We start from the raw sequence: 22,824 nt of genomic DNA, 5'->3' as shown, positions 1-22,824 counted from the left end.
CTGTCACTATCAGTTTCAGACGCTGCCGTTTGGATTGTCCACGGCACCCCGGGTCTTTACCAAGGTAATGGCCGAAATGATGATTCTTCTTCGAAGAAAAGGCGTCTTAATTATCCCTTACTTGGACGATCTCCTGATAAGGGCATAGTCCAGGGAACAGTTGGAGGTCGGAGTAGCACTATCTCGGATACTGCTACAACAGCACGGGTGGATTCTAAATATTCCAAAATCGCAGCTGATCCCGACGACACGTCTGCTGTGCCTAGGGATGATTCTGGACACAGTCCAGAAAAAGGTGTTTCTCCCGGAAGAGAAAGCCAGGGAGTTATCCGAGCTAGTCAGGAACCTCCTAAAAACAGTGCATCATTGCACAAGGGTCCTGGTAAAAATGGTGGCTTCCTACGAAGCAATTCCATTCGGCAGATTTCACGCAAGAACTTTTCAGTGGGATCTGCTGGACAAATGGTCCGGATCGCATTTTCAGATGCATCAGCGGATAACCCTATATCCAAGGACAAGGGTGTCTCTCCTGTGGTGGTTATAGAGTGCTCATCTTCTAGAGGGCCGCAGATTCGGCATTCAGGATTGGATGCTGGTGACCACGGAGCCCAGCCCGAGAGGCTGGGGAGCAGTCACACAAGGAAAAAATTTCCAGGGAGTGTGATCAAGTCTGGGGACTTTTCTCCACATAAATATACTGGAGCTAAGGGTAAATTTATAATGCTCTAAGCTTAGCAAGACCTCTGCTTCAAGGGCAGCCGGTATTGATCCAGTGGGAAAAACATCACGGCAGTCGCCCACGTAAACAGACAGGGCGACACAAGAAGCAGGAGGGCAATGGCAAAACCTGCAAGGACTATTCGCTGGGCGGAAAATCATGTGATAGCACTGTCAGCAGTGTTTCATCCCGGGAATGGAAACTGGGAAGCAGACTTCCTCAGCAGGCACGACCTCCACCCGGGAGAGTGGAAACTTCATCGGGAAGTTTTTTCCACATGATTGTAAACCGTTGGGAAATACCAAAGGTGGACATGATGGCGTCCCGTCTGAACAAAAAACGGGACAGGTATTGCGCCAGGTCAAGAGACCCTCAGGCAATAGCTGTGGACGTTCTGGTAACACCGTGGGTGTACCAGTCGGTGTATGTGTTCCCTCCTCTGCTTCTCATACCTAAGGTGCTGAGAATTATAAGACGTAGAGGAGTAAGAACTATACTCATGGCTCCGGATTGGCCAAGAAGGACTTGGTACCCGGAACTTCAAGAGATGCTTACAGAGGTCTTATGGCCTCTGCCGCTAAGAAGGGACTTGCTTCAGCAAGTACCATGTCTGTTCCAAGACTTACCGCAGCTGCGTTTGTCGGCATGGCGGTGGAAAGTCGGATCCTAAGGGAAAAAGGCATTCCGGAAGAGGTCATTCCTACCCTGGTCAAAGCCAGAAAGGAGGTGACCGCACAACATTATCACCACATGTGGCGAAAATATGTTGCGTGGTGTGAGGCCAGGAAGGCCCCACAAAGAAATTTCAACTCGGTCGTTTCCTGCATTTCCTGCAAACAGGAGTGTCTATGGGCCTCAAATTGGGGTCCATTAAGGTTCAAATTTCGGCCCTGTCGATTTTCTTCCAAAAAGAATTGGCTTCAGTTCCTGAAGTCCAGAAGTTTGTCAAGGGAGTATTGCATATACAACCCCCTTTTGTGCCTCCAGTGGCACTGTGGGATCTCAACGTAGTTCTGGGATTCCTCAAATCACATTGGTTTAAAACCAGTCAAATCTGTGGATTTGAAGCATCTCACATAAAAAGTGACCATGCTCTTGGCCCTGGCCTGGACCAGGCGAGTGTCAAATTGGTGGTTTTTTCTCAAAAAAGCCCATATCTGTTTGTCCATTCGGACAGGGCAGAGCTGCGGACTCGTCCCCAGTTCTCTCCCTAAGGTGGTGTCAGTGTTTCACCTGAACCAGCTTATTGTGGTGCCTTGCACCTACTAGGGACTTGGAGGACTCCAAGTTGCTAGATGTTGTCAGGGCCCTGAAAATATTTTCCAGGACGGCTGGAGTCAGGAAAACTGACTTGCTGTTATCCTGTATGCACCCAACAAACTGGGTGCTCTTGCTTCTAAGCAGACTATGGCTAGTTGGATGTGTAATACAATTCAGCTTGCACATTCTGTGGCAGGCCTGCCACAGCCAAAATATGTAAATGCCCATTCCACAAGGAAGGTGGGCTCATCTTGGGCGGCTGCCCGAGGGGTCTCGGCTTTACAACTTTGCCGAGCAGCTACTTGGTCAGGGGCAAACACGTTTGCTAAATTCTACAAATTTGATACCCTGGCTAAGGAGGACCTGGAGTTCTCTCATTCGGTGCTGCAGAGTCATCCGCACTCTCCCGCCCGTTTGGGAGCTTTGGTATAATCCCCATGGTCCTTTCAGGAACCCCAGCATCCACTAGGACGATAGAGAAAATAAGAATTTACTTACCGATAATTCTATTTCTCGGAGTCCGTAGTGGATGCTGGGCGCCCATCCCAAGTGCGGATTATCTGCAATACTTGTACATAGTTACAAAAATCGGGTTATTATTGTTGTGAGCCATCTTTTCAGAGGCTCCGCTGTTATCATACTGTTAACTGGGTTTAGATCACAAGTTGTACGGTGTGATTGGTGTGGCTGGTATGAGTCTTACCCGGGATTCAAAATTCCTCCCTTATTGTGTACGCTCGTCCGGGCACAGTACCTAACTGGCTTGGAGGAGGGTCATAGGGGGAGGAGCCAGTGCACACCACCTGATCGGAAAGCTTTACTTTTGTGCCCTGTCTCCTGCGGAGCCGCTATTCCCCATGGTCCTTTCAGGAACCCCAGCATCCACTACGGACTCCGAGAAATAGAATTATCGGTAAGTAAATTCTTATTTTTTTCATGATGAGCGAGTGGTCTTGCGTACGAAACCTTCCTTTTTGCCAAAGATTGTGTCGGTTTTCCACCTGAATCGGGACATTGTACTTCCGGCGTTTGTTCCAAATTCTTCCGGAGAGGATAGTCATTTGGCATTATTGGAGGTTGTTAAGACCTTACACATTTATTGTCTCGTATGGAGTCTATTCGCCGTACAGATATTTTGTTTTTGATTGATGCACCCAGACGTGACTGACCGGCCTCTAAGAACACTGTGGCTTGTTCGATGACCTCTGCTATTCGGCAGGCCTATGTACCTTATACTGTTCCTGTTCCTGAACCTCTGAGAGCTCATTGAACTAGGGCTGTTGGAGCCTGCTGGACTGTTCACAGAGGTGTATCTGTTGAGCAGTTGTGCAGAGTGACGACCTGGTCGTCCGTGCATACTTTCACAAAGTTTTACCATTTTCATACTTTTGGTTTGGAGACTGCCTCTATGGTCGTAAAATTTTACAGACCGCTATGCCGTCTGGTTCTCCCTCCTCTAATTAGCTTGCTTTGGGAAATCCCATTAGTAAGTGCGCAGCGTCCCCCAGATGGATGAAAGAGAAATAGGGATTTTTGTTTACTTACCGTAAAATCTCTTTCTCTGATTCCATCTGGGGGACGCTGCGATCCCTCCCATCTTTTTATCTAGTTTATTGGTTATGGTCTGTTCTGCCTCTTTCGGCTTTGCTAAACGTTAACTGAGGTAATTCCTGAACAGGATGTAGATGGGAGGGGTTAGAGGGGGGAGGAGTTGATTTCTATAGGTTCTGTGCCAAACTCCCTTCCCACACACTCTAACACATTAGTAAGTGCGCAGCGTCCCCCAGATGGAATCAGAGAAAGAGATTTTACGGTAAGTAAACAAAAATCCCTATTTTCGGGTCCCTGCCATCGCTTATCGGGTAAAATGCGCGCTATAGCGTGTTTTTGCGAACACTGTGTGTGTGTGTATATATATATATATATATATATATATATATATATATATAATTTATATATATATACATACATACACACATACATACATACATACATACATACATACATACATACATACATACATACACACACGAACACACATTTTTAAACATAGTGTGATCAGTATGCATATGTGGGCTTTTTTCTTCCTTTTAAAAACTCACAGCGGGAGACTGATCCAACTCGTCATCTATTGTTTCAGTGTACGTGTGGGTGGCGTGTGAGGCTTATCATCCACAGCTAAGGGGTTAACAATGTACACATTTGGCATCTCTTTACGTTTTGCTGTAACTGATTGGGTCTGCAAGTATTTTAAAGTGACTCAAAGAATACTGAAGCAAGATGTAATATTATAGACCGGTTTATAAATAATAAGGGATTCTGAGGGGTGCTATTGTAAAATACATTGTAGAATATAATTCTCACCGTTTCATCATGGATTCCTGATCGATCTCGAGAATGCAATTTATGTAATATTTTCGCATTTTACTGGACTGTTCTCCACATAAGTCTGGTACATAAAATAAATATACTGGATCTTTGTAAACCAAAAGATAAAGCAGTTATAAATGGAATGTATCAGACTGGGAAGAGTTATTAGTGGTTTAGAATAGGGATAAGTGAAAGACTATAGCTTTTTTTATTTTTTATTAACCTTGTAGATGGCCTAGAATGTACGGTGTTTGTATATGGTGGTGTTAGCTGTGTGTGGTTATTAGTGGTATAGAATAGGGACCACAGTTTGGCCTAGAATGTAGGACTGACTATCTGGTGATGACTGCGCTCTATAGTAGTGTTTAGTCCTGTCCTTTTAGTCCTAAATAATAGCGTTCGGCAGGGTTTTGAGCTAATCACCAGGCTGTAAGTGGGTTATCCGGGTCGGAATACCGAGGGAACCCATTTCCACCGCAGCTCACCCGGAAAAGACCCGCTAAAACCCTGCTTGTTACCAGGGTAAAAATCCTAGGTCACTTTACCAAGGATTTTTGACTTGTAGCTGTTTCCACTGATACAAAAATACCAGGTCAGTGCACGTTCTTGTGCAAAAACCCAGGATTTTCAGGTCAGTGGAAAAGGTGTATTAGAGGGTTAGAGATGGATAACCTTAAAGAGATTTCCTTGAATAAAATGTATAAAAGTGTTTGTAAGAAAAAAAATTTTATTTAGGTTTTATTTAAAAACAAAAATGCACCTTGGAGGTTGAAACATGTTTTAATATACCTGATGACTATCCAGTGATTTGTCCAGTGAATTCTATGTAACATGGACTATACAGAGAATAAGGGGATATTGGTTGTGACTGCACAAAAAGGAAGAGGGCTTCCTGACTGAATCTATCCCTCTTTCTCATATGAATCAGTGATGGCAAATGCACAAACCACATGCACGAATGGATTGGAGTCTTCCTTGAAAGACACCTATAGACGACCTTGAGTTGGTCCAATTGCTGCTTTAGGGATCCAGAATAATTTTTTCCTTGTGAGGCCGAACTGGTAATGGTGACATAGGGGTATATTCAATAAGAGTCGGATCCATTCCTACATGCAGTTGTCGGAATGGACCAGACAACCCCTATTCAAAAGAGCGGGCAAATCCGACTGTCGTATTTGTCTGTTCCCGGTTTCCTGACCTGCTGCTGCTGGTGCGCTGACAGCAGCGGCAGAGCGATCGGTCAGCGGCGCCGGGGGTGAGGGGGAATCTGTCAGCGGCGCCGGGGTTAGAAAATGTCTGCGGCGGTGGGGGGAGCTGTCAGCGGCGCCGGGGGGTGAGGATATGTCTGCGGCGGTGGGGGGGGGGCAGCGGCGGCTCACAGCGGCGTCCACCCGGCTCCAGCAAGCAGGACCTCGCTTGCTGGAGACGGGTGGACTCTGCCGCTGGGTTCCTGCTCTCCCCGGTCTCCTGATCTCGGCTCCCTCATCTCAATCCGACTTTTTTTTAAAGTCTGATTGAGCTTGTCGGAAATTGGGCTAAATCCTGTCTGGTTTGGCCCCGCTTCCGTCAATGCACGCTGATCGACGGCTGAAGCCGCTGATTAACATGCTTTCCGACAAGTCGGGTTTCCCGACTTGTCGGAATAAATGGGGCCGTAATGAATAGTTCGGAACCCTTCCGACCTAAAACTGTCGGAAGCTGCCGTCTTTCCGACAAGACGGCAGCTTCCGACAGTTACTGAATATACCCCATAGTGTTTTTTTGTTTTTTTTTCTCTTAACCCCTCTGGATGACGCTATAGGAAATTATAACTTTACAACAGTGTGTTTAAAAAAAATAATAATAATAATGAAAAAGAAGAAACATTCAATTTGTACTAGGGTTGCCAGGATAATTACATACACAGACAACCTGCATAATTTTAGCCCAAGACCCTAAATTTGTGATAACAAATGGACTGGTGGTGTGGATATGAACTGTAATTAATAGAATTAAACAGTCAGACGTCCTTGCAGATGAGATGGGCAGGTGACCCTTCAAAGGGTGAGCTCAGGAAGTCCCATCAGGGAGCCTCAAAAGTTCCATTACATTATACTGTTGTTTCCAATACACTTTGCCAAACATTCACAAGAAAAAGAATCGTGCTGTTTGGCTGCAGTTACTTGTAGAGCATTTATACATATAGGGTTGTTTCCTTTAATTAGTATGTTACTCCCTTCCCCAGCGGGCGTGTTGCTCTTATAGACCTACATTCTCCACTCGTCCTGGAATATGATCTTGTTTTACATAGGTTAGAATTGGTGACTACTAACAATGTTACTATTTTATTCGTTTATTGGGGTTGGGTATGGGATCCCGGCTGTCAGGATGCTGGTTGTCACCTGACCGACACCGGCATCCCAACTTTGAAAATGCAGACAGTATAATTATTTTGGCGCTCCCCTGTCCCCTAGCTTAATCCGTCTGGGGTGGTGGTTAGGGCTAAGATTCGGGGTGTGACTGCTAGGGCTAAGACGGGGGAGGGGGTTGTGGGGTGGCAGCTGTGGCTAAACCACCCAATCCTGGTGCCTAACCCTAACACCCCTCCCCTGGGAACCCTAACCCTTAGTGACCTCGATACTTACCTTGGGGATGTCGGTGTTCCAGTGTTGGGATTCTGGCATCGGTCGCTTGATCACATAACAGCTAGTTGTATCACCCAGCATCGTTGTGTCACAGACATGTCGTGACACTGACATTAGGGGGTATATGTTTGACTTCTTCATGTGAAGATTCAGTCCCCCCTGTTGGGTTGGTAATGATCCCTCTAATGATAAAAATCACTAAAACCATCCATAGCTCCCATTCAGAAGGTTCCATATTTCATGGCCATGCGGCTAAAGTGTTAGAACGAAGCCCATCTGGGCACTGATATTACTGTAGCTGGTTTGGCTGGTCTGCTTCCTTCATACCCTTGTCGGCACATTCTATCAGAAGTCATTCTGCTTCTTACCTGCCACCCTCCGAAACATAAAGAATCAACACTCGCTGGTCACATGACTGTTTAAACCTGGGAACTGTGGGAAGCGAGGACTGAAGCGCCTCTGTCGTGACTAGTCTAGAGTCTTCAAAGATGGAAAGACAGATGTGGGAGAGGTTCTTCAACCATACATTTTAATGGAAGAAATGAGAAACCGCTTTTTATTTGTGTGGATTGCAATTTGTTGCCTAGGAGTTACCGTAGGCAAACCCATAAAGCCCTTCCCGTTTGTCAAATGATTTGCCCTCAAAATGGAATAATTAGTTGCTACTAATTGGCCAGGAGCTGCAGGATTGCTCTCAGCTTCTACTAAATTTCACCTGTTCTGTCCCATAAAGATGTTCTGGCTCATTGGCCGCAGTGTGGTTCCTAGGTTGGATGAGTGTGTTTTGTTTGGTTTACTCGCTAGCACATGCCAACCTCAGGAACTGCCTCTGATCCACATCTGCTGTGTAAATCTGTGGTTCTCAACTCCACTACTCACATACCACCAACAGGCCATGTTTTGTGATGTCTTTAGTCATGCACTGGTGAGTTTCATCTATTTTGCTTGGTCAGTAATTATCTCACCTGCTTCCACAGACAAGTCGTCAAACATGACTTGTTGGGAAAACTTGAGGGTTGACGTTGAGAAATTATGGCGTAATCTATCCTTTAAATCCAGGCAGAAGATTGGTCATACAGAAATCTCATCTCTTTATCACAGATGATGTGCTAGAGGCTTCGCTATGTAAGGACAAAAGTTTATAATGGCCAAAATAATCTTTTGCGCAAGAAATGAGTTATATTCCTTTTTTATAAAATTTCTTTCTAAACTGTACGTGTTAATTGTCTTAATTTTTTTGTTATCTGCAAAGTCCTAACAATCAGCTAGATATTTTTCCTAACATGAGCAGCACTTGAGACAGCCTCCAATTGTTAGAGCTGAATCTCCTCGCATTGTAAATGTGCCTGGAGAGAGTGAAGCGTTATATTGGAGTTTTTAGAGGAAAACTCGAACTCCTGTCCTATTACAAACTGGTTACACTGGCTGGAAAGAAAAGCATGTCACTGTGAATAAGAGTGAGAAGGCAGATAAGTTAGTATTGTTGGAGATAAGTCTCGTTCAGAATTCCCATTGTGAGCTTGCAGGCAGTTTCCTTGCTGGTAGTGTTGCATTGTCTTTCTCTCATGCCAGTACAAAATCTGTAAACGCTGGATGAATTGGCGAGCCAGCCAGTATAACGGCATGCTTCTCTTCCTCAGATAAACTGGATGGATTAAAGACTAGGAAGCGGGACTGGGAGTCCATGGCAGGTTCCCTAGAAGATTATCTGCAACTGCCAGATGATTATGACTCTCGGGAGTCGGAGCCTGGAAAGAAAAGGGTAAAGCAGGCTAGGGGGTACACAGTTTGTATACTGTGATCGTTCTTGTAATGCTGTATGCAGTTCATAAATAAAGTATTGGGGTTTGTGTGTTTCTAAGTCTGACCAATGCTCTTTGACCCTTTCCTTACTAGGTCAGATGGGCAGATCTGGAAGAAAAGAAAGATGCGGACAGGAAAAGGGCCATTGGCTTTGTAGTTGGCCAGACTGACTGGGATAAGATAACCGATAAAAGTGGACACCTGGCCGAGCGAGCGCTAAACCGCACCAAATATATTTGAGTTTTGTCAATGTAGGTGAGTGGGTTTTTGCAATTTGTAAAACTCAGTGCGGATGATCTGAACCTGTACTCGCTGAGCTCCTATGTTGACCTAAAGACTGTTTGTAGTGTTGATTTTGGCAATTTTTAGTCATTGCAACTGGTTTTGTTGAATCATTTCTGTATTGCAGGTCTTGGACAGAAGCCGACAGGGTTCCAAATGTCTGTATTTCATTCCACAAGATTATCTTGTTTGTTTTTTTTCGTCATGTAACGGTGAAACCTGCCTAAACGCCACCAGTCCGGCACCAATAGAATTTGCTGTAGTTACAATGCAGTCCCTGAATTGTGCATGTTTTCAGCTTTATATTATGTTGTTTATTTAGTTTCCTGTGCTTAGAATTAAATAAAGTATTTTGGACACAGGGATGCTTCAGATTTGGCTCTTTATTACAAATTAATTGTGTTGTCTTATTCTCGACGAGTAGAAGACTTTAGGGTTTAAATATTGGAGGTCCTGAAACTGTTTTGATATGCTACACTAAGCCCACAGCAGCAGTTACACAAAACACACAATTTCTGAGTTGCACCTTGTGGATCGATGTCTAGTTCCACCTATGTTGACTACACATGTTAAGGACAGAAGTAATGTCCTAAAAATCAGGAAATGAAAGTGCAGAGGGGGAAGAACAGATGTTGCAATGCTCTGGCGCATAACTCTTTTCTAGAGCATTGTGTAACTGTTTAATTACAAATATATGAATGGTGTTGAACAGTCATCTAGTTACTTGTTTCCGGAGTATTCCCTTCGGGTCAATCCATATCAAATGGTCCAGAATGAAATTAATTGGTTGCTTGACCATTTTTTACTTTTTTTTTTTTTTTTGTATGTGTGTGTAATGACCCCTGTAAGTTAGTAGTCTGAAACCACTATTTTATTTTTATTAACCTTCATATAAAGATGGCGGCCATTTTTGTGTCATGGCGTATGACATTTTTTACTGTTGCGGACGTTTGGAGTGAATGCAATATATATCAGTTCAGAAAAGAAATAGAAAGCTGGGGGGGGGGACGACATTATTTTCAGCACATTTCAAGCTACATGTTTTGTCGTATAACTATTTCCCTACCTCACTTCCTTATGATTGATATTTAAGGCAAAGTTAATTGTCAGATTTTAATATAAGTCTGTTTTTTGGATTGTATTTTACATGGGAAGGAATACAATTTCAGAGCTGTAATTTTGTCTGGGAATAGTTATATACTCAAAGATTTGTCAAACAAATTTTGCGTTATCGATCTTGTCTACTTTTTTTTTCTTGGAGCACTTTGAAATTGATTGTTTTTCAATTTTTCACCTAAGTTTTCCTTTTATATCTCTGGTGGGGGACCTGATAAATTCAAATTCACAGCATACACACTACTCAATGGGGGGTAACTGTAAAAAAAAATAAAAAAAATTTGTTTGATATTTAGATTGTGTGTGTGTATGTATATATGTATATATATGTATGTATGTGTGTGTGTATATATATATATATATATATATATATATATATATATAAATATTTATGTGAAAAAAATGGAATATAGAGCTCCAATTTATATATGTATGTGTGTGTGTATATATATATATATATATATATATATATATATATTTTTATTTTTTTATTTTTTTTACAGTTACCCCTCATGGAGCACTGTGTATGCTGTGAATTTGAAATTTTTATCAGGTCCCCCACCAGAGATATAAGAGGTCAATTTGGGTGAAAAATTGGAAAAAAAAATATTTCAAAGAGCTCTTATTAAAAAAAAAAATATAACTCAAAATTTGTTTGGCAAATCTTTGAGTATATAACTATTCCCAGACCGAATTACTGCTTTGAAATTGTATTCCTTCCCATGGAAATACAATCCAAAATCTGACAATTAACTTTGGCCTTAAATATCAATCATAAGGAAGTGAGATAGGAAAATAGTTAAGACAACAAATTTAGCTTGAAATGTGCTGAAAATATTTGCATTATTGCATTTACCCCAAACATCCGCAACAGTGAAAAATGTCATACGCCATGATGTAAAAATGGGCGCCATCTTCATATGAAGTTAAATAAAAACGTAATGGTGGTTTCTGGCTACTAACTTACAGAGGTCATCACACACACAATAAAAAAAATGGTCAAGCAACCAGGCCTGGACCATTACACATGGATTGACCCCTTCCATTAATAGTCTTTTTTCCAATTCTTTAGGTTGACCTTTAAGTCTCAAATTGATTAGGGAGTGAACAGTTTGCCAAATTATTTTCATTGTATAAGAGGTCGAATTCAAAGAACAGTGCCGTATTGCTGTTCACCATAACTCTCGTTTATTGGTGCATGAACTGTGATTTCTGTCGGACTTTCCAAGTGTGTCTGATCTCTGTCAACCCTTGGTCCACGTGACATGTAGTAATGTTGGAACCTGGCTTCCACCAGAAGATATTTTGCTGTGTGTAAATGATCATTACCCGCAGCACAAATGAAGGAAAGATGTCAGTCATGAAAGGACTAATTCTAAAATATGATTTAAAAAAATTCTACTTACCGTTAATACAGAATTGGCGTTATAAAGACGCGTTGCGTGTGCTATAAATCTCACCTCATGTTTTTATATCGTTAACATCAGCATTTGTCTAAGTTTGACATCCTACGGCTGTTTGTGAGGGAGGCATGTTGGGATCAGCCAGTGGTGAGAGCTTGGTTTTCAATTACATTCTTGTTAAGATATGATTTCCCTGACCGCACTATGTAATTTTCACTAAAGCTATAAAATCACTTTCCCACATATTTATTTTGCACAGCATTGCTGATTTTTAGTTGCAAAACTACGTAAGAGTGAATTGACGCTGTTGGTGCTCCAGACTTGGATGTCTTGACATCACTGGAGCTCCAGGGGACCTGTTGGAGCACTGCTGGACCAGGGTGTACAATGCTGTTGGTGCACAACTGGACCTGGGCTGTAGGTGCACCACTGGACCTGGGCTGTAGGTGCACCACTGGACCTGGGCTGTAGGTGCACCACTGGACCTGGGCTGTTGGTGCACCGCTGGATCTATTCCATCAGTGCTGCTGTTTCACAAGTGGACTTGGGCCGTCAATGCTGTGTGCGCATCTCTGGACTTAACCCGTTGATGCTGATGGAGCACAAGTGGGTCTGGGCCGTCGATGCTGGTGGAGCACAAGTGGGTCTGGGCCGTCGATGCTGGTGGAGCATAAGTGGGTCTGGGCCGTCGATGCTGGTGGAGCACAAGTGGACCTGGGCCGTCGATGCTGGTGGAGCACAAGTGGACCTGGGCCGTCGATGCTGGTGGAGCACAAGTGGACTTGGGCCGTCGATGCTGTTGGAGCACAAGTGGACTTGGGCCGTCGATGCTGTTGGAGCACAAGTGGACCTGGGCCGTCGATGCTGGTGGAGCACAAGTGGACCTGGGCCGTCGATGCTGGTGGAGCACAAGTGGACCTGGGCCGTCGATGCTTGTGGAGCACATGTGGACCTGGGCCGTCGATGCTGGTGGAGCACATGTGGACCTGGGCCGTCGATGCTGGTGGAGCACATGTGGACCTGGGCCGTCGATGCTGGTGGAGCACATGTGGACCTGGGCCGTCGATGCTGGTGGAGCACATGTGAACCTGGGCCGTCGATGCTGGTGGAGCACATGTGGACCTGGGCCGTCGATGCTGGTGGAGCACATGTGGACCTGGGCCGTCGATGCTGGTGGAGCACATGTGGACCTGGGCCGTCGATGCTGGTGGAGCACGTGTGGACCTGGGCCGTCGATGCTGGTGGAGCACATGTAGACCTGGGCCGTCGATGCTGGTGGAGCACATGTGGACCTTGGCCGTCGATGCTGGTGGAGCACAAGCGGACCTGGGCCGTCGATGCTGGTGGAGCACAAGCGGAACTGGGCCGTCGATGCTGGTGGAGCACAAGCGGAACTGGGCCGTCGATGCTGGTGGAGCACAAGCGGAACTGGGCCGTCGATGCTGGTGGAGCACAAGCGGACTTGGTCTGTGTTGATACATCTTAAGCAACAAAGGTCTTAGGGTATCATGAAATTGCTGGAGCACTCTGTTATTGAATAGATGCTGCTAGTGTTTACTTATGTGGATGTCTAAGCCTATAGGTGTGAATCTATGTTAAAATAAAATCAGTATATAAATTTGACTGAAAGTCGTTACCCATGTATATGATTGGCCCCTCTGTTAATTTCTTGATTAATCTATGGGTTGATCATGTAAATAACAATATCTTTCAACTATATGCACTGGTTTTGATTAGTTTCATCATAAAAGTAGTCATATCCGTTGGTCCGCTTATTCTTGCTGTTCAACGTAACATTGATTTATTGCCAGTATGGTGGATGAACAGTGATCTTTGTGGAACTTTCTTATCAACCCTTGGTCCTTGTGACTTGTATTATTTCAGGAACCTGCTTATGCTGTGCATGACTGATCATGTGACGCTTAAGCAACATTACCCACATTATGAATATATGAAGGCGGCCACCATGTAGGTACTTTGTACTAATATGATTCAATAAATGAGACCATGCAAGCACGTTTTCTATTTTTATTTCTCTGAATCGATTTCCTAAGAATAATTGCTAATCTTAAACAGCAAATTGCAATCATCAGGAGGCGTCGTGTGTTATGAAATCGTAAGGCGATTATTTGTACAGGTTGAGTATCCCATATTTAAATATTCCGAAATACGGACTTTTTTGAGTGAGAGTAAGATAGTGAAACCTTTGTGTTTTGATAGCTCAACGTACACAAACTTTGTTTAATACACAAAGTTATTAAAAATATTGTATTAAGTGACCTTCAGGCTGTGTGTATAAGGTGTATATGAAACATAAATGAATTGTGTGAATGTAGACACACTTTGTTTAATGCACAAAGTTATAAAAAATATTGTATTAAATGACCTTCAGGCTGTGTGTATAAGGTGTATATGTAACATAAATGCATTCTGTGCTTAGATTTAGGTCCCATAACATCTCATTATGGTATGCAATTATTCCAAAATACGGAAAAATCCGATATCCAAAATACCTCTGGTCCCAAGCATTTTGGATAAGGGATACTCAACCTGTATCTGCATACCCATTGGCATTTATGTATGAGTGACATCCTGTAGCTGCTTATGGGGGATGAATGTTCGTATTAACTGGTGATTGTTTGGGATTACATTTGATTAGGGTCATTTATTGCTATTACGATATGGATTTCTTAAGTCTGTTCTATAGAGGTCACTTTAAAAGATTGTTTATAGCCAATAAAATCGCCTTTTCACATAATTAATTTGCACAGCAATGCTGCTTTTTAGTTTCACCATACCTAAGAGTGAATTGATGCTGCAGGTGCACCAGACGACTTTAAATATATTGACACAATATCTAGAGCACTAGTGGACCTGGTCCGTCGATGCGGTTGGAGCACTAGTGGACCTGGTCCGTCGATGCTGGTGGAGCACCAGCGGAACTGGGCCGTCGATGCTGGTGGAGCACCAGCGGAACTGGGCCGTCGATGCTGGTGGAGCACCAGCGGAACTGGGCCGTCGATGCTGATCAACAATGAGCTTGGACTGTTGATGCTGGTGAAGCACCAGTAGATCTGGGCTGTGCTGATACATCTTGGAGTTACCCAATTATTCCAGTATGTCTTGATGCCCCTGGTCTTTACTGATTGATGTGGCGGTGTCTTCAGCTGTAGGTGTAACAGTCTTCAATATCAGTATATAATGTTTAATAAAATGGTCTAGTTACCCTTGTGCTGATTTTTATTTGTTTCACCCTCCATTTAATGTATATTTATGCCCCCTCGGTAATTTCTTGATCGATCATGTAAATCTCTTTCAATTATATGCACTGGTCCTGATTAATTTTGTCATATACGTAGTCCTTTCCATAGGTTAGCTTATTCTTCCTGTTCACCGTACCATTTATCTGATTGGTGGATGAACAGTGATCTTTGTAGAACTTTCAAAGTGTGTGTGTTCTGTGTTTTCCATTAACTCCTGGTTCGCGTGACTTGTAATTTTGTAGAAACCGGACTACCTCCAAAGGATATTATGCTGTGTGACTGATCATGTGACTCATAAACAACATTACTTGCAATACAAATGAATGAAGTGGTCCACCGTGAAGGTACTTTGTGCAAATGAGTCAATAAACAAGACAACACATTTTCTGTGTTTATCTGTATCGACTTCCTAAGAATAACTACTTATTTTAAATACCACATTTGCATTATGAAGCATTATGTTTGATAAAAATAATTTATCATTAAGATTTTATTTCAGCATATCCACCACTGTTGGTCAGTTAGTCCAAGTCAGTACTATGGAATTCACTTTAAAAGGTAATTTATAGCTAATAAATCACCTCTCCACATAATTCCTTTCCATAGTAATGCTACTTTTTAGTTGTACAACTATCCAAGAGTGAATGTATGTGGTTGGTGCACCAGACAACTTGGAATGTCTTAACACTGCTGTTGCACTAGTGGATCTGGGCTGTCAGTGCTGGTGGAGCACCGGTGGACTGGGGCTGTTGATGCTGGTGACGGACCAGAGGACTTGAGCAGTTGATGTTGGTGGAGCAACAGTGGACCAGAGCCATTGATGTTGGTGAAGCACCAAAGCGCTTGGACTGCTGATGCTGGTGAAGCACCAATGGACGCAGGATGTGTTGACTCGCGTTGTGGGGAAACCCAATTATTCCAGTATGTCTTGATGCCACTGGTGTTTAATGATTAATGTGCCATGTCTTCACCTATAAATGTGATCGTATTCGTTTAAATAAAATGGTCTAGTTATGTGTCCTGATTTATTTATTTTTTTTCCTCTATTTTAATGTATATTTTTGTCCCCTCTGTAAATTCTTGCTAGTTCTATTGGGCTTCTAATGTAGAAACTTTGCTTCCGCCAAAGGATATTGAGCTTTGTGTGACTGATCATGTGACTCGTAAGCAATATTACTTACAACACAAATAAACGTGGCCACCAGGAAGGAACGTACGATTCAATAAACAAGACAACGCAACCTCATTTTCTGTTTTTATTTATCTACATCGACTTCCTAAGAATAGTTGCTTATTTTAAATACCAAATTGCCAATATGAAGAGGCGTCGTGTTATCCAGTCTTGCTTTAAGATTTTATATCCACGTACACGCCATAATTTATGTATGATGTTCTCTGGCTGCTTATGAGGGATGCATGTTAGTATTAACTGATGAGGGCTGGATTGGTATTACAATTATTGCTGTTAAGATATGAATTCCCTAAGTATGTACTATATAATTTTAAAATATCATTTATAGTCAATAAAATCACTTCCCCACATATTTTCTTGGCACAGCAATGCTGCTTTCTAGCTGCACAACTACCTAAGAGTAAATTGATGCTGCTGGTGCACCAGAAGACTTGCCATGTAGTTGCTAGAGCACCAGAGGATCTGGGCCTTTCGCTGCTGGTGCATCACCGGAGGACCTGGGCCTTTTGCTGATTGTGGAGCGCAGGAGGACCTGGGCATGTCGCTGCTGGTGGAGCACCTGGGCCTTTTGCTGCTGGTGGAGCACCAGGGGACCCTGGCCTTTTGCTGCTGGTGGAGCACCAGGGGACCCTGGCCTTTTGCTGCTGGTGGAGCACCAGGGGACCCTGGCCTTTTGCTGCTGGTGGACCCTGGCCTTTTGCTGCTGGTGGACCCTGGCCTTTTGCTGCTGGTGGAGCACCAGTGGACCTTGGCCTTTTGCTGCTGGTGGAGTACTGGGGGACCTTTTTCATTTTGCTGCTGGTGGAGCACCAGAGAACCTGGGCCTTTTGCTGCTGATGGAGCACCAGAGGACCTGATGCAGCTTTGACAACCGAAGTCTTGCTGTGTCTTTATCGCTGGAGCATCAAACTACTCCACTATGCCTTGATGCTGCTGGTATACTGGTGACTATGAATGTGTCTTGACATATAGGTGTGACAGTCTTTTTGTTAAAATAACAATGTATTATTCATTTGAATAAACAGTATTTACCCATGTGCTGACTTTTTGTGTTTATCCATTTTCTTTGAATCTATAGTTGTGGATCCTCAGTGATTTCATCATTAAAGAAGTTATCTTCCACTCCGCTTATTCTTGCTGTTTACCATAACATTGGTTTACTTCCAGAGTGGTAGAAGAGTTGTGATCTCTTTGGAACTTTCCAAGTGGGTCTATTCTGTGGCCTCTGCCACCCTTTGGTCCACATGAAATGTATTATTGTAGAACTTGGTTTCCACAAGGATTTTTTTGCTGTATTTGGCTTTTAAGCAACATTACCATCAACACAAGTGAAGTCAGCCACCATGAAAGCCCTTTGTACAAATACAAATCAATAAATAAGTAAACTACAATACTTGTCTGTCCTTTTATTTTTATGAATCACCAGCCTAGGAGCTAGTGCATTTACACAGTTCCTTTTTGTATATTGGTTATCTTACATACCGAGCTTAGTGTTATGAAAAGGGAGCTTAAGTCTGTGTATGTGTTAACATTATGATCCAAAATAGTATCTCTGAGTTCCTGCCAGCATCTTCTGAGCTTATCGATGTCCTGTGGCTGTAAAAGGGAATCATGTTGGGATTAGCTGGTTGTGGAAGAGATCTTTTGCAAACATTTCTTAACTGGTATTGTTAAATACATTATCAAATAAAGTTCACATTTTTTGAAAGATCAACAATAACCCGTAGAATCGTTTTCATGCTTTCTCTTTGCATAGCAATGGTGTGTCTAACTAGCCAGAGATTTCAGTGGCTTTGGCAGAGTCTTGGGGCTGAAATGATAGTGGCCTTACAGTATCTCAATGCAGCTGGAGTACCTATGGAGTTTTGATGCTGCTGAGGCACTGCAGGATGTATTGTGCCTTTTTGCGTTTTGATGTCGCTGAAGTACCAATGGACCCTAATGTATGACGCTGCTGAACTACAAGATGAGGAGAGGGTGTTTGTGACATTAATGGAACATCAGTGTGAGGAAGTTGCGTCACAGGACCCCACCATTTAATGCAATTGTTAGGTTGTTGGAGGATGCATATGCGTCTCAGAAGTCACTGGAGTAACAAAGGATGTTAGTGTCTCGACATTTAGAAAAGCAAAGAATGCACGTGGGCCTCAATGTTATTGGAAATACAGCAGATTTGGATGCGCTTGACACTTGTTTGGGGGTTCAGACCTTGATTCTTTTGCCAAACTTTATATATAGGAAATGCATATGAAGAGAGAGTGCAACCACAGACTGCATTCAAGATGTCTGGCACCCAGCAGTGGTGGCACATGTAGAAATGAAGAGGTTCCTGTTTTGGTGTCAGCAGAAGTCATGAAGTAACAGATGCGCTTGATTAGGTAAATGCTCAGGAGATAATTGACAGTTGAATGATTACATTAGCTGTCAATCAAGTACAATCAGTAATTTATTAAACCTTTTTGAGCTCTGACAGGTGCATTCGTGAGAATAGAGGTGAGTGATTTGAGCTGGTTTTATGAGTTTTTGTTAATCTAAACACATGTTGCTGCTCTCTGAACTACAATATGAAACTTCCTGTTACAACCCTGATTGATTCTAGTGTCTGCCCTGCATCCAATGTGTTCCTGAAACCATGCAGATAGGCATCCCGGTGGGTCTTTGTTGAAGGAGCAGTATGTGGTAGCTTTGTTTCTTTTTCATCCACTAGGGGTCACTGGAGTACTCTTAGGATATGGACGGGGCGTAGCCGGAAATGGCACATTTAAATATTTAAATTAGTAACTGGTCACCCCCTCCATAAACTCTCTAGTATTTTTCTGTGCCTCTAGTCGGAAGGTACATTGGACAGGATTGTCCTTCGATTCTTCAAGCAAGTTTATTTTTAGTTTTTTCTACCCACTCCCTTCCCAACTTATCAGAGAAGTTGGGTCCGGGATGGTGGGTGCTGCAGAAGAGCAGCAGATGGTCTGCCGGTGCCCATGAAAAGGGCCCCGCCATTGACCACAATCAGCAGAGCTGATTGCAGCCTCAGGCTGCACAGAGAAGCTGGACCGTGCTTAGTTCAGAAGCCCGTGATAGCCTCCCCTGGTACAGGTAATGAGCGATTAGGCAGCTCACACTGCCGCCGCTCACTTGTGTTATATGCAGGGGGTGAGGGGCGCTATGTGGGGACATTATCTTATTTTTTATATACACTATATACCGTGCACCCTCCTGCCCAGCCGCGGACTGCACAGCAGCCGCCACTGGGCGCCGGCCGTCCGCTCCCATACCCGCGCTCCCCAGTCCCTGGACGCCGCTTCCCCCCCCCCCCCCCTCCCGCGGTTAGCTTCTGCTAGCCGCTACCCGCCAGAGCTCCGGAGCCGCGAACGGCGGCTCCAGCGGCTCTGAATGCAGCGGGGGGAGAGGTGAAAGGCTGACCGCGGACAGCTCTCACTGCTGCCGCGGTCCGTCTCTGAGAAGGGAGATCGCGGGGAGAGGGGGGGGGGTGAGTAATGCCCGCAGGGAGGCCCCATAACTAATCTGCGTTTAGGGCAGCAAACAGCTCAGGCTATTAAGCCTGTGAGGGGGTCAGGGATTTTCAGGACTGCTGGGCACTGTAAGGCTATGTTACCTGTAAAGATGTATATATGTATATCTATATGGATGTGTGTATATTTATGGATATATATTTCCAAAAGTATGTTTGTGTATATATATATATATATATATATATATATATATATAGGTCTTTGTATATGGCTACATCATGAGTATGTATCAATACACTTATCTTGCAATGGCAAGCACATGGCGGACACAATTTTAACATTACTTCCTGCTTCTTTCCAGGAAGTGGCTGCACTACAACACTCGGACTCTGGAGGAGCCGGGGTGTTAGGAATTTTTATTTTATTGGTTTTGAACACCTAGTTTCACTATTGTAGGTTAAACACGTGCACTGTAATGTGGATTCATACACACCTGCCTTATGTGATACTAAGCACGGTACTGGTCTGTCCTTCTGGGCTTACTGGTCAGTGCACATAATGAGTGCGTCTAATGTAAAGTAAACAAGCAGCTTCGCTGCAATGTCTCAGACAGTATGTCGAACAAATACGACTGCACATACCACGCGTATACTGCCTGGGGAAAATTTGTTATTATTTGTCTTAAAAATTGACAGTTTCACCTAGGTTGATTTCTGTCTATTCAATGACAGCCCTCATATCACTGCCGGCCATTGATAATTAACAGGCAGTACGTCAGGTTCTCAACAAAAACTGGAGACTGTGTTTCCCGATAATGCGGTATGCTGGCTAAACAGGGAACTCTGGTGTGTTTTCCATATTCAGCATATCTTACTAAGCAGCTCAGACGAATACGTACTCAAGCCGATCCTCTTTGGGGGATACTAGCGCGTCTTTGCCCTGGGTACAGCAGTAGGGGTGTTGCTTAGCCCTGCTTTGGTGCGGGTTTTGGGTTGACAAGACTGAATTGGCATGGCAATTCAGTTCACGTTTGCCCTCCAAGTAGAACACCTTATACTTCTCGCTGATCACACTTGTGAATCTGCTCAATATCTAGGTACAGCTTCTGTGGACGTCGGCCAGTTTAGTTTCCTTTCAGCTTCACTAGTTGCGGCACGACGTGCACTTTCGCTATGTTCTTAACAGAACGAAGTCTGAAGCATTACCTTACACTGGCTACAGGTTTTGTCCTGTCTTGGACAAACATCTAATTTCCTGCCATTGTCTACACAAATTCCTGATTAGAATACTCAGGATATAGTCTTTACACCTCAATCCTTTTCAGGCCGTGCTACAAAAACATCCACATACAGGATATGTGGTAGAAGACGTGGTTTCAACGAACCACTAATTGTCGTCAACACATATACGGTTAGGGTACTGCCGCCTACTTCAAGGCATCGTTAACCAGGTTTTCAGTGGCTTTTACAGGACGCTAAGCCCACTGACAGGCAAGTGCCATAATGTGTTTCCAGACCATCACCGATCGTCAGTTGTGGGCGTCCACAGTTGGGTGAATCTGCAATTTTGGGTTCTCAGCTTTCATAATACAGGTCGATTGTCTTCTACCATTGCAATTCAGGTCTGCCTGGGTCAGAAGACAAGACGGCGGATCTGCAGACAGCGATACAAACGCAGGATGTTCTTCAGTTTGATACTGACCCTAAGAGAGGTCTATCGGTACGTAGTTTACTACATATTCAAAAGAACTACCTGCAGTTGGTAGTTCTGGCTTTCCACAAACAACAGTACTTAGACGCATCAAGCCTACTTATGTTTTGCAGTAGACATCATTTTCACTTTCAGGCGCTACCGTTTGGCTTCGTATCGGCGCCTCGTGTGGTCACAAGTACTGGCTGTCATGATAGCTCATCTCAGATTCCTTAGACTGATAACAGTTCCGTGCTTTGCAAATCTGCTCAACAAAGCTCTGTCTCAACGCTTATTCCTGCAACGTGTCTTACTAACGTACAATGGCGTCGTTCAGCACGGTTGGATTGTCAACCTAAAGTAATCAAGCCTCATTCCGTAACAAAGGATTCATGCATAGGAATGATTCCGTGGATCAACGGATTTACCTGTTTGAACATAACACACAAAGGGTTTGTCTTTGCGTACAGTTAGTACACATTCCACGACCAGTCTCCATCCATTTCGGCATTCGACTGTTAGGAAGGAGGGTGGCGTCTTTCGACGGACTCCAGTTTGCAAGAGTTCGCTCATGTCATTGTCACCTGGATGTTATTGCACGCATCTACAGATTCATCAGATAGTGCGGTTGTCTTCAAGGGCCGGACTATCACTACTCTAGTGGCTCCAAATACACAATCACCGCAGGGAAAATGTTCGGCGTCTGGAATTGGCTAATTCTCAGACGGACGTGAGTCTCAGAGGTTGGGAAGCTGTGGTCCCAAATTATCAACTTCACAGAAGATTGCTGTCAATAAAATTTCCTGGAACTCGGGTAATTTACAACGCGCTGCGGCAAGCGGTGCACATGCTCCGGCCTCAGCCTGTCCACGTGCAGTCAGACAACGCGACGGCGATCGAGGAGGACTTCGAAGTCGCATGGCAATGTGACAAGTGCTCAAATCCTCAATTGGGCCGAGCATCACCAAGTGATATTGTCGGCAAGGTTCATTCTGGGAGTGGACAACTGGGAGGCAGATTATCCCAGCAGTCAGGATTTTCATCCAGGAAACTGGGCATTCAATTTGGAAGCGTCCCTGATGTTGGCAAGCGGTGCAGTTACCCACAGGGGGATCTAATGGCATCTTGCCAAAAATCATCAACCATCTCAGACTGTGTCCAAAACTAGTGCTCCAAAGGCAGGGGCAGTGGATGCTCTCATGATCGCGTGGCCGTACAGCTTGGTGCAGCTGTTTCCACCGTTTACGCTGCTTTCTCGCTTGCTAAAACAAAACAAACCAGAATCCACGACGGTCGTACTACTGGCGCCTCATTGTCCTCTGAGGGCATGGTTCTCGGATCCCTGCAACCTATTCGCAGCCGATTATTAACTGCTCCTGCCACGTCCACACCTGTTACGACAGGTTCCGTGCCTTTATCCCGATTTCGCGAGGTGGCGCTTCACGGGATGGCTGTTGACACCGCCCTCTTAAGAAGGGAGGGCATGCCACAATCTGTTCTACCAACCATGTTAAGTGCTAGGAAGCCGGTTACGCCAGCTCATTATCACAGAATTTGGCGTGCCTATATAGGTTGGTGGGAAGCTCGGAAGTTCTGACATTATCTTTTTCATTATCCCGTCTTTTCATATTTTT

At 44.0% G+C, this 22,824-nt stretch overlaps 2 protein-coding genes across 3 annotated transcripts in view; one reads left to right on the top strand and one right to left on the bottom strand.

Annotated features, from left to right (window-relative positions):
• Positions 1 to 9,422, top strand: part of YLPM1 (YLP motif containing 1) — a 108,987-nt gene extending 99,565 nt beyond the window's left edge. For both annotated transcript variants that reach the window (XM_063948311.1, XM_063948310.1), the window contains exons 18-20: positions 8,613 to 8,734; positions 8,869 to 9,030; positions 9,185 to 9,422. In XM_063948311.1, the coding sequence (XP_063804381.1) occupies positions 8,613 to 8,734; positions 8,869 to 9,015 (269 nt within the window). In that variant the 3' untranslated portion in view covers positions 9,016 to 9,030; positions 9,185 to 9,422. The remainder of the gene's footprint in view (positions 1 to 8,612; positions 8,735 to 8,868; positions 9,031 to 9,184) is intronic.
• Positions 9,423 to 17,513: 8,091 nt separating this feature from the next.
• Positions 17,514 to 22,824, bottom strand: part of LOC134981122 (oocyte zinc finger protein XlCOF7.1-like) — a 121,043-nt gene continuing 115,732 nt past the window's right edge. Inside the window, exon 12 of the mRNA XM_063948309.1 lies at positions 17,514 to 17,627. Coding sequence (XP_063804379.1) covers positions 17,611 to 17,627 — 17 coding nt within the window. The 3' untranslated portion in view covers positions 17,514 to 17,610. The remainder of the gene's footprint in view (positions 17,628 to 22,824) is intronic.

The sequence above is a fragment of the Pseudophryne corroboree genome, chromosome 12 (assembly GCF_028390025.1).
Source record: "Pseudophryne corroboree isolate aPseCor3 chromosome 12, aPseCor3.hap2, whole genome shotgun sequence".
In the NCBI taxonomy this organism is placed as follows: domain Eukaryota; kingdom Metazoa; phylum Chordata; class Amphibia; order Anura; family Myobatrachidae; genus Pseudophryne; species Pseudophryne corroboree.
This window is presented reverse-complemented; position numbering and strand designations above follow the sequence as displayed.